The sequence below is a fragment of the Lipotes vexillifer genome, unplaced genomic scaffold, assembly GCF_000442215.2.
Source record: "Lipotes vexillifer unplaced genomic scaffold, Lipotes_vexillifer_v1.1 scaffold217, whole genome shotgun sequence".
Taxonomy (NCBI): Eukaryota; Metazoa; Chordata; class Mammalia; order Artiodactyla; family Lipotidae; genus Lipotes; species Lipotes vexillifer.
The window spans coordinates 6,339,315-6,353,807 of record NW_006788200.1 but is presented as its reverse complement, the minus strand read 5'-3'; the positions used below and the strand labels follow the sequence as shown (position 1 = coordinate 6,353,807).

General features: G+C 49.6%; 2 protein-coding genes across 3 annotated transcripts in view; both read right to left on the bottom strand.

The window, feature by feature from the left end:
• Positions 1-3,064: 3,064 nt before the first annotated feature.
• On the bottom strand, positions 3,065-13,318 carry FAM53C (family with sequence similarity 53 member C). The gene is made up of 5 exons (XM_007461414.1): positions 13,026-13,318; positions 9,578-9,807; positions 9,129-9,186; positions 6,966-7,750; positions 3,065-6,036 (listed from the first exon to the last, which is right to left on the bottom strand). Exons 2-5 carry the CDS (start codon positions 9,653-9,655, stop codon positions 5,779-5,781), a joined length of 1,179 nt encoding a protein of 392 aa, XP_007461476.1. The 5' UTR covers positions 9,656-9,807; positions 13,026-13,318; the 3' UTR covers positions 3,065-5,778.
• A 480-nt stretch (positions 13,319-13,798) lies between these two features.
• The window catches only part of LOC103088746 (oocyte-specific histone RNA stem-loop-binding protein 2-like), a 4,039-nt gene continuing 3,344 nt past the window's right edge, over positions 13,799-14,493 (bottom strand). Inside the window, exon 6 of one of the 2 annotated variants that reach the window (XM_007461412.1) lies at positions 13,799-14,436. In XM_007461412.1, the coding sequence (XP_007461474.1) occupies positions 14,305-14,436 (132 nt within the window). In that variant the 3' untranslated portion in view covers positions 13,799-14,304. The remainder of the gene's footprint in view (positions 14,437-14,493) is intronic. The other variant, XM_007461413.1, reaches the window with a different exon arrangement.

The window sequence follows — 14,493 nt, the reverse complement described above, 5'->3', positions numbered from 1 at the left end:
CCCGAAACAGCCACCACCAACCACCGGCGCCGCGCAGCGCCCCCCGTGGCCGGGAGCGGAGCCGCAACCCGGGCCCCGCACAGCGCCCCCCGCGCTCCGGAGCGGGACGGCAGCTCCGGGCCCCTCGCAGCGCTCCTCCCCATCCTCCCCGGGGCCTGCAGTGCCCCCTGCGGCAGGGAGGGGAATTGCAGTTTCGGCCGGGGTGGGGAAGTGGGTGGGCCCTTCAGTCCCCCGTGGCACCATCCTGGTGCCATATTTCCTTCAGGGGGCCCCTTTATCTGAGAAGGCTTTGGCTTACCCTCCTCGGACACCAAAGACTTTTACTGGACTGGGGGCCTGAGGGGCAAATTACCTAGAGAGCTGATATTTTGAGCTAAAAAGTTAGTGCCCCAATACCCCACTGATTTCCGAACCTGAAAATAGGCACTACCCCTCCTGTCATTACCTTTTAGGAAACTTTCTTCCCATTGGTCCATGGGACACAATTATCTTTCTTCTCACTGGTCCATAACATGGTACCATCCCATTCTATATTACCAATACTTCATAGGTTCCTTTCCAATTGACCAATGTGTTACACACCCATTGTATGTAATAATGCCACCCTTTACATTGGCTGAAGGCCAGCATGCTTCCAACATCTCAGTATTTTGACATAACCCCATGGAGCTTCTTCCCCTTCCAAATCAGCCAACATTATTAAGTCCAGGTGTTTCTCAATTCAACTTTCAGGGGAATTGGCAAGAGACCAGAAGTATATACATCTTATCGTGGAAGTAGTGGGGCTGGGGACAAAGAAAACCTCACCATTCCGATCTGAATTCACAGGCGTGGAAGATTGATAACTCCTGTTAGAAAAGGGGCTGTAGGGCTTCCCTGGTGGTGCGGTGGTTGAGAGTCCACCTGCCGATGCAGGGGACCCGGGTTCGTGTCCCGGTCTGGGAAGATCCCACGTGCCGCAGAGCGGCTGGGCCCGTGAGCCATGGCCACTGAGCCGGCGCGTCCGGAGCCTGTGCTGCGCAACGGGAGAGGCCACATTGCCTAGATTTTTATTCACACTGAGCAATGAGAAACCTAAGTCATTAATGTTGGTCATGTTAGAGACTAGCACAAATTCCATTGCCTTATGGATGCAGAGTATATGTGGAAACAGATATAAACCAGAAAAAGGTCCAGTATTAATGCATGATTACTACCGTAAAAGTGTCCATTTTTTTCACTGGTCTGACCTACAGACAGTTAAGAGCAGTAGAGTTCTTTCAAGACTTATGTGCCTACCCAGAAATCTGTCCATAGCCTTCTTTACCCTTGACCTACTCGTCTTCTAGCAAAAGTTGGGGGCAATAGGGAGGTACCAATTATTAACTTCAGTCAAAGTACAACATCCAGGGAAGTCACTCTAGAACTAACCCTGTGGAGCACCAAGGAAACTTTTCCTTGGACTTTTTTTCTCTATATTCATTATAACGTCCATTTCCCATAGCCAACCTGAGGCCTGACTCAATGTTTTTCTGCGCCAAGAGACACCTCTTAAAGCACACAGCCCAAAAATTGTAGTTGGTAGGAGGGAAACAGGGGTGAATCCATACATGACCTAGCTGCCTTGCAGCTTTTTCATTAAAATTCACTGGATTTTCTCCCATATGGAGCTCTAATTACTGTCCCACTGTCCAAAGCTGGCTTCTCACAGCACTGACACAGAAATGTGCCTAAGCCCAGGGATGGGAAGCAAAGGTAAAAAAATTAATTCAACAAATATGGCAGATACTTTTCATATGCCAGTAACTTCAAAGTGTTGGGACACAACACTGAATAAAAACAAAACCTTTGCCCTCATGAAGTTTATATTCTTTCCTATACTTCAGGAATGGAAAATAAAATCACACTTGCCTTCACAGAAAACAAACAGTAGAAAAACCCAACAAAAAAACTGAACAGAAAGGAAAAAAAGCAGAGGGAAGTAATTTTAGATGTTCAGGCTTTACCCCTGCTCAAACAGTAGGTGAAACAAAACAGCAGTTCTGAAGAAAGAACGAATCTATAATTCTGAGATTCTTTAACCACATGCTATTGCCCTACCCCCTCAAAGCCCTTCTTCCTTTGTTTCCAGGGCAGGTGACAACTCCCACTCTTTTTAGTGTTTTTTTCATCCCCTCAAAGTTCCTGCTCCAGGTAATCAAGCCAATCCTGTCCTCTTGTACACTTCATTGGTATTCATTGATGAGTGCCACCAATTTGAAGCAGGAAACTGGGCTGGAGGTTAAGCAACTCGACTCTTCTTGCCACCTGGCAAGTCAGCACCACAACTGGTAAAGAAAGGCTATGCCTTAGGGACAAGAGGCTCCTGCCTGGCTCTCTAAGCAACTATATTTCACCCACACACATTGGAAGAATACTAACGTAGGGAGAAGAAAGGGTGGAATAGAAATGTCTAAAGAGAGAGAGAGAGCCATACAGCTTCTTTCAGCAAATGAACATTCCACATTAAAGCATTAGGGAAAATACCACCTTCTAGAGCAAAAGAGAAGCTCTGCTGCTAGGATAATTTTCCAAAATCAGTATTTTCAGGATGGAGAAATTGCCTAGGTCTTTGGAATCCGAATTCTGATGACTTTATCTCCATCTCTCCAGGACAGAACATTCCTGAAAAGACATTCCTGGTCAAGGCTCCTATCATGCCTTCTCCCCACTTCCCAAAGCCTACAAACCAATCTAGACAAGTTTCTAACTGCACCATCAAGCATTTCTCAGGGAGCAAGAATGTATTAATACTTGACTTCACCCTGCTGGAAGTGAGTGGCAGGAGGGAAGAGGAGATGGGTATAAGTACCAGGGAAACAAGAGATCAAATCAGACTGCCAGAAATAACCAAGGCCTTAACAGAAGCTGGGCATAGGATATAACTACTGTGGCGCAAAGAGCCCAGCGAACAAATACTGCCCTCGAGGGACAAAGACCCAGCCATGTCATAGAAAAAGGGGCTGGAACAGTTAGGCGGCCTTCTTCCCGCTTCCTCCTTGCCTTTCTTTGTGAAGAGAGGAAGAAGACACTGTAGTACACAAGGTTGCTTGGGAAAAAATGGATTATTCTAATAAAACTTTATTTTTTCAAACACAGCCACAGAGGCAGGACCTCATGTTTAACATACACAGACTTATGGATTTTTTTAAAATATAAAACAAAATTTACGAAAAAGTTTTTTTCCACTTTTTGTATTTGTAATCCCATTAGCACAGGGACTTTGGCAGCAGGTGGGAGTGAAGGGCAGCTGGAGCTGCCACTGGGCAGTCACCGGGCACAGGAGGAGAGCACCAGCCTGGGAGTGGCTTCACTCACACACGCAGGAATACTCACCTACTGGTCAGCCACACCACACACACAACACAGATGCAGATGTCTACCCAGGGTCAACCACAGCCCGGCAGAGGTGTGCTCCACTCTGGGTAAGCCCAATATGTGAAAATCCAAAGAGTCAAAACAGCTAAAGTAGAGGGAGGTTGCTTGCTTTACAAAAGAAGCAATCACAGGCTGCTTTTAAATGGTCAGCAGTCCAAATGCATTGGAAAACAGCATTTGGTTTACACAGAACTGTTGGAACAGATCTACTGTGTAAAGCAAAATAAACCACTTCTCAAAAAGCTTGTCCCAGGGCCACAGGTACTTAGATTGGGAAGCAAGATGACAGCTCCAGCTAGTTTAACTTTCCAGATCTTAAAGTAATGGAATTCAAATATGGCATCTACAGATCTTCTCCCCTAACGATGGTGCCCTAGAGCTTTGGGGAACTCAGGATGGAGGCAGAATTATTGTTCTCACTTCTTCAGCTTTGGGCCCGCAGAGACCCCACTGGCATTACCAGTGGCCTATTGTAAGCTGGCACAGCCCCTGTGTAGCAGAGAGCCCAGGGATGAGGATGCCCTAGGAGGAAAAGAAGCTGGCACCAGGGAAATTATGGCCTAAAGCGGGAAAAGAGCCAGGGGAGGGATGAAACCAAGGATGGGCAACTCCTGGGCTCATGGTTTCCTTAGATTCTCCAGAAAGCCTCTCTCTCAAGCTCCTACAGACCTAGTAGCTCACTGGTAACATTTGGTAACTAGCAGGAGAAGTGAAGGAGCCCTGGAAGGGTAGAACCTCTGAGGGCTAAAGGCTGAAAAAGAAACAGCCACCTCCTCTGGAGTGGAGGCGAGGAGGCTAGGGCCTCACTGATGCTCCTATCCAACATGTGGCAGACCCAGAAAATGACAGGTTCAATTCCATGAGGAAGAAAACACATAGACTTTGGTCTTCTTCCCTAACATGAGCAACTGGTTCCTTCAAAACCCTGGAAAAATGCCCTTCTTCCAATAAACAGGAAGGGCAGGTCCAATCTGGTACCACAGGGTCTAAGCAAAGCTGGACAAAGCCTCACAAGCTATTGTGGCAGCAGCTTCAGTAGGCATCTCCACTGGAGCCAGCCTTACAGGGCTTCTGCAGTCCTTAAACCCACCACCATGGCCACTGAGACCCATTGCCCAGGCTCAAGTTGTGGCTGTGAAACAAAAAAAGAAATTCAATCCAACAACAAACTCCCAGCTGCTTCTCACAGTCTTTGCTTTACACATCCTCAGCCAATCCTTCGGTGAGCCTCAACCTCCCTGAGGTCTCTAAGGGCCAATTAGAGACAAACATTTCCTAGCAGGAGTGGAAGACAAGCAAACTAGTATATGCTGATATCCCCTTCCTCTTTCTCAAACAGGTCAGAAAAGAGGCTGGGCCTGGATCTTTTAACAAGAAATTTCTCTAAAGTTAGTGCTGGGGTGCCTGCTGGGGACTGAACACTACTTCTGCTGCAGGTCAGCCTCAATATAGGGCCTTCCTTCCTTGTTCTTGACCCTCAAAGGGCAGAGGGTAAAGGGGAAAAGGTCCTATCAGTAGGGAGGGAAAGAAAGAGATGGAGCCCTTCAGCCCTGCCTCAGTTGCCCACATATGCCTGCATCTACTTAGAAAGTGAGAGAGGCAGGTTGCATACAGCCTAGGCAATCTGATAAGAAAAAAGGCCAACTCAGAATCAGTATGGAGAGCCCTCTCCAGCCAATACTAGATCTATCTAGGGGAGGTGTGGGCCTGAGGGAAAGACCATTAGCTGAGGTCATAGCACTTAAAAGACCCTGCTGTACCCCAAAACAAGAATCCTCTGCAGAGCCATTGGTGCTAATGGATTACGAGCCTGGTTCCAGAGCTCCTTAGAACCTTGACTCCTTGAACAAGCCTGCTATCCTGTAAAAACCCAAGATCCATGGTGCTCTGCTGTTAAGGAGCAACTGCCTTCCTTCCCTAAGGCTACCCAAACACACCTTTCCTCGAGCACTCTCATGCACGCACACACTCTCACACAATTTCTCAGAGGAGGCTGAATGAACCCCCCCACCCTGGCCAAATTCTAAGACACAAGTGCCCTTTGAAGCAAAGGGGCTAGTGAAATTCCCCGAGCTGGGGTCAGGAGACCCCTTCCTTCCCTGCCCATTGCTTTCTCGGTGGCAGGGATACTCACACTCAGGGCCGCCATGGTAAGGGCCTGCTCTGGGGCTGTCCCTCCCGCCACCAGCTCCGTTTATCTTGTCCCAGCCAGTCTCTCGGCATGGTCGAGCTTCCTGGAGTGAGAAGATTTCCGGCTGCCCTGAGTCGGAGCCCTCCACTCACCCCCATTCCCAGGCTGGGCCCCCGGCCTTGGGACCTCGACACTTGTTAGTAGCCATAAGAGAGTCAGTCTGTGTGGCCCCAGGAAGTAGCCTCTCAGTTTTAGTTCTCCTCAATCAGATTCAAGTCCAGGTCCCCAAAGTCCTGCTGGCACAATGTCCGCTTGCTCAGCGCCTGCCGGCCCCACCGCACGGACCCCTCCTCCTCCTCTTCGCTTTCACTCAGCACCTGGGAGGAATCCCCAATGGGGCTGCAGGAAGCAGAGAGGTGTGAGGGGCTACAGGCCATGAACCACGGTGGAGAGATACTGCTGCCTTCCCGGGCTGTTTCTTGGAGACAGAGACCTCCTGAGTATGGTTTCTGTCAAACAAACAAACAAAATTAAGGCAAAGAAAGATGCTAATTTCCCAGAGAACCCTGGCCCAAGTTGGATTTCAAAGTACCCCTCTCTTAGTTATCCTTGAAAGCAGGAGTCCTTTCTGTTAGGGTGAGGTCGTGAACTCCCTGATAAAATTTTGAAAATTCAGTGTATGTGCACATTTCTTTGAGGAAAGTGCCCATAGTTTCGATCAGACTCAAGATTAGAAGCATGTTTATAAACTTCATATGGACAGGAATACTGTCTGCTTGTCTCACTCCTGTATTGCCAGTGCCTAGTCAGAGCCTGGTACATAGTAGGTATCCAACACTGCTTGCTGACTCGTTGAATGAATGACTCTATGAATAAGTCCTCAGAAAGTTTTATGACCCAGTGGTCTGGAAGGAAGAATATGAAAAAAGTGGGCAACTGCCTACAACAACTGCACTCACACTGGGAAGTCAAAAAAACATTTGTTCAGCAGATGAATGATGCAGAGCCTGTTTTGCTTAAGCCCTTACAGACCCACATGAAGCAGTAAAGGGCAAGTGACAAAACCAGCCTTGCATGAGGAGGGGTGGGGCACTGATGATGGGGCTTTTGTGGCTCATGCATTCTCAAGAGAGGAGGCAAAGTGCCTCTAGCAGGACAATCTGGGATCTCTGTTGGAAGGTTTAACATGAGTCTCACCCCAAGTTTCTCTGGAACCCCCAGGACTGAGAAATTTCACAGGACATGCGACTTTCAATGGTAAAACCAGAATAATCCTGGGCAAATCGGGATGGTAGATCACTCTCAGCAAAAGCTCAGACAGAAAGGAGCTCCAAGGGAGGCCCTGCCAGGAGGGCCTGGAGCAAGAGGACAACTCACAGGTGAAAATGGAACAGTCCCCCTACTCCCATCCAAGCTTCCCTAGCCCTACTGGTCCCACCTGATTCATCTTGTCAAAGTCCAAGGAAGGCCGCAGCCGCCGAGGGTCCTCCTCGTGGCGCCGCTTGACCCCAGCTTTGCGGGCATCAAGATCACAAGGCTGTGAGCGGCTTCGGGGAAGATTGCGCAGGCCTCGAGGTCTCCAGGGCAGCTCTGGGGAGGATGCAGGGGAGCTCCGGGCAGAGGGCAAGAAGCGGCTTGCCTGTGGGCCCAGGCTGGGTGACAGGGAGAAGCGACGCTGGGGTGGGCAAGGTGACAGGGACTCAGCATCACTCTCCCAGGAGCCACTTTGGGGGGAGGTGGCAGAGGGACGAGAAGAATCTTGGGCCAGGGCCAGGCTGAAGAAAGGGGGGCTGTAGGGTCTGTGGGGTGGGGCACATTGAGAAGAGGCACTGGGAGCTTGGAGGAACCTGAGGCTGGAGACCCGCTTCGGGGGGCTCTGGTGAGGCACCTGCGGCCCACCCCCTCCACCACTGCCCCGGTGCTTGATGGGAGTCCACAGCTTGGAGGGGGCGGGCCGCCACACCGGCTGCCAGCGAGACAGGTCCACGGGCACTGAGAGTGAGCGGCAGTGCCTCTTAGATGGAGGGGCAGGGGGCACAGGAAGCTTTTCTGGGTCTGGAGGCTCAGGGCTTAGGACTTGGGAGAGGGGCTGCTCCTGTGGGGAATTTCCTGGGCTGGGTGGTCTGAGGTGCAGGCTCAAGCCTGAGGGGTGGTAGCTGAGATTGAGGCTGTCCTGGAACTCAGCACAGGAACAGTGGGGCAGACCCCTCCAGGAAGCACCTTCTGGAAGGCATTCATAATAAAAATAATATTAATGATAGCTAATATATTTTTAAGAGCTTACTATGTGCCATACAATATGATAAGCACTTTATGTGAGGTTTCCCGAAAACTTCATGAGTTAGGTACTATTACTACCCCCATTTCACAGATGAGAGAAGTCCAGTAACTTGCTAAAAGTCATGCAGGAATCAAAGGACCAAAAGCAGGGTTCAAAACCAGATTTGTCTGATGCTAAAGCTGCCTTTTAACCAGCATACTATATTGCCTCCAGTATAAGGAACCACCTGAAACTTAAAATATAGTCTCATATACTGCCTGCTGCTCCCCCTCAAAGGTGGAATTAATCAAAAGAAGCGAACGTGTGTGAGCGATGCTCATCCCTCACTCTACTCCACCGAGCTCTACTTTGCTCCCGCATCCCCCAGCCCGGAGTTGTGAAAAGCAGGCCTATGTTCTCCGTCCTTAGCCTTTCCCTTTCCTATGTGTCAAAGCACCAAGACAGGAGGTAGGTGATCAAGCAGGTAAGAGATCATTTGTATTTCTAGGGAGGGCAAGTAGGGTGGGGAAGGCCTTTGCCAATGGAACCCATGCTTGGGAAAAACCCTAAGACTGCTCGTGTTCCTTTGGGTCTGGCCACCCACAAGGAACATACTTATAGGGAAATATCTTCTAGCCATATTATGGTTAGTTTTAAAAAAAAAAAGTGCCAAATATACAGAATGCAACCTTTTGTGTTAAAGCGTGGGAATTAAAAAATTTACATTTATATTTGCTTCTATCTGTATAAAGAAACTCTGGTTGGATAGACAAGAAACTAATAACAGTAGTTACTTTTAGGGAGGTGATGGGAGCTGGGTGCAGAGGAGAGAGGAGAGGAAGGGGGACTTTTTTCAGTATAACGTTTTTGCTGTTTAAAAATTTTGGAAATGCGAATGTACTGCCTACACAAAAAATTAGATTATAAAAGTTCCTACAGGGGCTACCCTGGTGGCACAGTGGTTGAGAGTCCGCCTGCTGACGGGTTCATGCCCCGGTCCGGGAGGATCACACATGCCGCAGAGCAGCTAGGCCCGTGAGCCATGGCCGCTGAGCCTGCGTGTCCGGAGCCTGTGCTCCGCAACGGGAGAGGCCACAACAGCGAGAGGCCTGCGTACCGCAAAAAAAAAAAAAAAAAGTTCCTACAAGACTAGAATAAGACCAAACTAAACAGGTAACTTCCATGCTGGTGCAGTAAAATGGAGACAAGCACCAATCTCAGAAGGTGACCCTGGCAAGAAAATTGTGGAGGCAGGCTAGCTAGTCCTGGTTACTGAAAACCAATGAAAGAAATGCGTGGAAATGCATGGGCATACACACAAATATACACATCATGTCTTACCAGACACAAGCTGGAAAGGATTCCCACAGTTGGAGATGTCTACATGATCAGGCAAAGGCTAAGAGACAGAAAATATCCATCATGATTCAGGATCAGAACAGAGTTCCAGGAAGCCCTCTTCAGCTCACCCCTGCAATTCACGGGCTCTAGGGATGTTACGAACTCCTAAGTGTTCTCTTCTTCTTGTCCTCCCAAAGTTAGTGAGTAAAATAATCCACACCTTCCAGTATCTCAAACCCTTTTCCACCCAAATTTTGGTGTCCCTTTTCTAACAGTGAAGAAAATGCCTGCCCCCTTCCTTTTGGGCTGGGTTTTGAGCCTTTAGTGGGCTCTTGCAATACAAGTACCATGATTCACACAGCACAGGACAAGGGTGAAGTAGTAACAACAAACAGCCTCCGAAAAAAGGGGGAGGGGGTTGTAGAGAAGCAGGAAGACTGGTCTTTTACCAGACTGATGCTGAAGCGTGTGCATTTCAGCTCATCCAGAGTCTGCTTCTGTAGCTGCTCAGTGATCAGGGTTATCATGATTCTCCCCGGAATTTGACTTGCACACTTTGGAGCAAATGATGGATGTCTTCCCTGTTGTTCTTCCAGACCTCACTCGTGAGCCGTCTTCTGCCACTGCAGCACCATTCTAGCACCATTGGGACTTCCCTCTCCAGTCATGCCTGCCGAGTCTGCCAATTACAGAGGGACCAGCCCCAAGTGATATTAGAGATGTACCTAGTCCAGAGATGGAAAATGTATGGCACACATACCACAGCATCCCTATGTCAGGCCTCTGGCAGACATCATTAATTGATCACAGCTCTTTCCTGCTAAGCCTAAACATAGCCTCAGAAACATTCTCAACCTGACACTCCGGATAACCAGTAAAATGAAATGGTGCTGGCAAGCAAGTTGAAACCTATTTGCCACTCCTAACCTGGTTCATGCTCTGCTCTGCCTACCCAGAATACTAGCACCACTTAGAAAATAGCTCAAATGAGAGAGATGCCCAAATTGTTATTTCCATTCTGATTAGTCCAATATTTTCTTTATCTTCCAGTCATAAGCAAAGAGAGATAAACTTTTCCTAAACTACAGAAAGAGTAATAGGGAACAGAGCGGTACAGTGGTTGTAGGAATGACTTTCTGCTTCAAACCAATCAGAATAAACAAGGTATTATGTTCTCCTTTAGCCTGAACAGCTGATATTATTGTTCTCCAACAGATACTGTACATATTCTCTTATAAGAGGATAAGGAAATGCTACCGAGGTAATCCCATTTACATTTCAACTCTATAGAGTTTAAAAACAACAACTCTGACTTCATTTGACTAAGTTTTTAGCCTGATTTGACTCAAAGACCATGAATACAATTAATCAAGACTCTTTCTCATGGTCAATTATAGTAGAAGCAAACTAATTCTATCAGAGGACAGGCTTCAAGCCCACAAGATTGCCTGATCGGCCTCGCTCAAGGGAGGGGGGGGAAGTTAACCTAACATTTCCATACTGTTCTGCCTATTCCCAGAAATGACCAGCAGGCAGACAGCACACCAGACAGTGGAAGTAGCATTTGCTAGCAGAGAGAACAAACTATCAAGAAATCAAATCTGGATCCGATCTGGTGTGATGGTCTTGGCAAATTATCAAACTTTTCTTTGCCTCAGTTTACCCATAGGAAAAATGGGCAGAATAATCTTAATATGTCACTGGGGGCTTCCCTGGTGGTGCAGTGGTTAAGAATCTACCTGCAGGGGACACGGGTTCGAGCCCTGTTCCGGGAAGATCCCACATGCCGCGGAGCAACTAAGCCCGTGCACCACAACTACTGAGCCTGCGCTCTAGAGCCTACGAGCCACAACTACTGAAGCCCGCGCACCTAGAGCCAGAGCTCCGCAACAAAAGAAGCCACTGCAACGAGAAGCCTGCGCACGGCCCCCACTCGCCGCAACTAGAGAAAAGCCCACGCGCAGCAACAAAGACCCAACGCAGCCAAAAATAAATAATAATTTATTAAAAAATATGTCACTGGGACAATATAACACAAATATCAAAATGTAAAAAGTATACCACCTGCCCTGTACAAACCAGGAGTTCACAAAGACTGCCATTTCTCACCCCTCCTATTTGTTGCTCTACAAAGCCTCAGAATGCCACAAGTGATAATATTAGGATGAAGAAGGCAATTGCATTCATCTATTTGGCTGGATATCAACCTCCCTCACCTGCATACCAAGAGAAGCCCGAAAGGCTTGACCTTGAGGGCAGATAACTTTCTACCTTGGCAAAAAAAAAAAAAAGAGGGAATCCTCTCTACCCAATTCCCACCTCAGAGGGAGGCAGACCAGAAGGAAAAGCAAAGAAATACACCTCAGCATACTTGGAGTTCAGGGAAAAACGTTGTAGAAGTCAATCATCACTATAGTTAAATAACATTTTCATGCATAATCATCATTACCACCTTGAACAAAGTTCCAGCTTCCTGAGTGCTCCCTTCAGCTGCTTCCCCTGTTCTTGTAGGAGAAGCTAAAGCTTGTATCACTTCTGCTCTTGGTTTCTTAACTCTGCCCTCAAAGATCAACCGGAGAGGGAACCTAACTGTAGGCTTTTACCCCCAGAGACCCCAGGCCTCAGGCTGACCAGCCATGAGGAGCAGGGAGTGAAGCGAACTCTTTTAAGCTTTTCATGAGGCATCTGCCCAAACAGCAAACTTCCAGCCCTCTCTGGGATCAAGTGAAGAGAGTGATTTTGTGTTTTTCTGCATTTTTAATTGTTGGGATGTGGCCACACACGGCGGTAATTGGAACAATGCAGCTACCACCACGCAACTGATACTCTCAGTCTGAGTTTCCTAAAACAGGCCAGGCTGAGAGGGGGAACAGAACGGAAGCCATAAGGAATCAAACCAGGACACAAAAGAAGGCAAACCAGCTCCGCGAGGGGCCTCCTCTTTCTCAAGCAGGCAGAGGAAAAAGTATAAGAAGCCCTCTCTTGCCGCCTTTCTTCCCCTTCCATTTTGTGTATCTAAGGGGCAGAGACAGCCCTGAACGTTCACTAAGCAAGTTAAAACTTCTCAGCTTAACAACTGGCACGGGGGCTCAGCCCTACACAGAGCAGCAGGCCGCTAGGCCCTCCCCCAAACCCCACCAGGCCCAACTCTCAATCCAGGCTTTCTCTCCACCATCAGCACCACCACCCCCGGCAAATAAAGGCTGGACCCCCACCCCACTGGGTGGCAGTAACCCCTGACATTACGGTTTCAGGGATGCTGAGGTTGTGCTGAAACCTCGATAACCTAGGATCAACTCAGGCCAAGGGAGAGAAGAGTCACAAACCCCTGGGGACCTTCCCCCCAGGTCCCAGTCCCACAGCTCTGGGGGAGACTGAAGGAAAACATGAGGGAGGCATGAAGGTACATGAACAGGTATGTGGGGACCTGACTGCTCTTCCTCCATATGGCACTGAGGGGATAGGGCTGACAAGTGGGGATCACCCCTCCCCCCACCCCAATGAAGAAGCAAAAGGCTAGCCGCCCCCCTCCAATCTTCAACCTCTCCCTTGGTTGCCCTGCCTGTCCCCGCGGGGTGGGGCATGGGGCGTCCGCTGGCCCCTGGGGGGCGGGGGGCGCCGGGGCACGCTTGGGGGGGCTGTCGCTCGTCTCTTCCCAATCAGTTTCCATCATCTGGCCGCGGGAAGCGAACTCAGGATGCAGGGTATGGAGAGGGTCTGGGACTTAGCGCTCCGCCACCCCCTCCCCCACCAGGTCCCGTGCTCTCCCAGCGGAGGCGGCCAGCGAGGCCGTGCCTCGAGTGTGGACGGGCTGGGGGAGGGGAAAGAGGGAAGGAGGGAGAGACGGTCTAGGTGCCCGCCCCGAGGCCCCAGCGCCACCTGCCCTCCACCACCTACCGCAGCTCCTCCTGCTCCCAGGGCCGCGGCCGGAGCAGCTCTGAGCGCTCGGTTCGCCCCACGGTGCCCTTAAAAGGCGCCGGCCCGAACCAACGGGCCCCTGAGGAGAGTGGAGAGATCGCTCCGGTTCGCAGAACGCCCCTGAACCGTCCGTGGAGGCTCGAGACCCGCGTCGTTTCTCTCGCAAAGTCTTTCTTGGAGAGCACAGTCGGGAAGACGCCCGGCTCTTTAATTTAGCGATGAGGGTGGTTTCCTCCCTAGCGAGTCACCCCCTGCAAAATATTGCAGAAGGTGGACTGGCCCAGTTGGAGGCAAATCTCAAAACCCCCGGGGGAGGCCGTGTCGGTCGAAGGTAAACAAAGACATCGCCCCTGCCCTCTGTTACTACATCGGCCCCTGTACAGCCCCCAACTCGGTTTCGGCGCGTAACAGAATTAGCCAGGATTCCTCTCACCTGCTCTCCTACACTCTAAGGCCGCCACTCTGAAGGAATCCCCCTTCCCCCAGCAGAGGACCCGTCCATGGCGTGAAGGTTTCTGGGAAGTGCAGTCCAAGCGCCGATTAGGGCCTGCTCTGAGTCCCGAGAGCCCCTCTTCCAGCTGCCGGATGGGCTCGAACGTTATAAACCCGGGATTTACAACGGTTGCGGGGCCGTTCCCACTTGGTTCTGTAATAAGCCGTCACCCAAAACACCGTAAATCTGACGAGGGCCCAGGGCGGTTCACTCCTTCTCCTCCCTCTACGCCCCCCCCACCCCAGCAGGATGAGGTAATGGGATTGTGATTATGACATCATAGGCGGTTCAGTTGCTTGCGTGGGGGAGGGGGGAGTTCGGTGGTTACAGCTGGACCACTTTCCTTAAGACAAAAAGGGAGGGAGGAAACAAGCAGCTGGGGAAAAGATGTTGATGGCGCTATACTTCCTCTTCAGGAAGAGGAAACCACCTTTTATTAAATCTCCACCAGTACCACCACCTCCCACCTCAGCCAAAGTTTAAGTCCTTTTTGAAGAGACTGAATGTAGCTGGTAGCATGTGAAGAGGTTGTGGAACAGCTAGGTGGTTTCTGGCTCTTATGTAAATTTGAGTCTCAGCCAGTAAAGAAGGTTTAGAGAGAGGGTAAAATATGGTAAGAGGAGAGGTTTTAAACAATGCCTTCGTGTTATGATCTCTTTGTAGGACAGAGTTTTAGATCTTTTTTAATCGATTGTTAAGTAGAAGTAGTGCAAGTAATCTTCACTATTACATTCAGCAACGAGTCCCCTGAAAGACATGTTTTCCCTAAATATTTTGTGTCCCACTCAAGTCTGGGACAGATAAGTAATTGTGATCAGCTAGAAGGTAGAGCCAGTGGTGGGGATCTTCCTCACAGAGCCAGGGAAGGGAGGAGGCAGGAGCCACCAAACCTGCAAACTGGAAAAGAAGAGTAGAGGGAAAGTGAGGTAGTATCAAGAAAATGGGGGGGGGGGG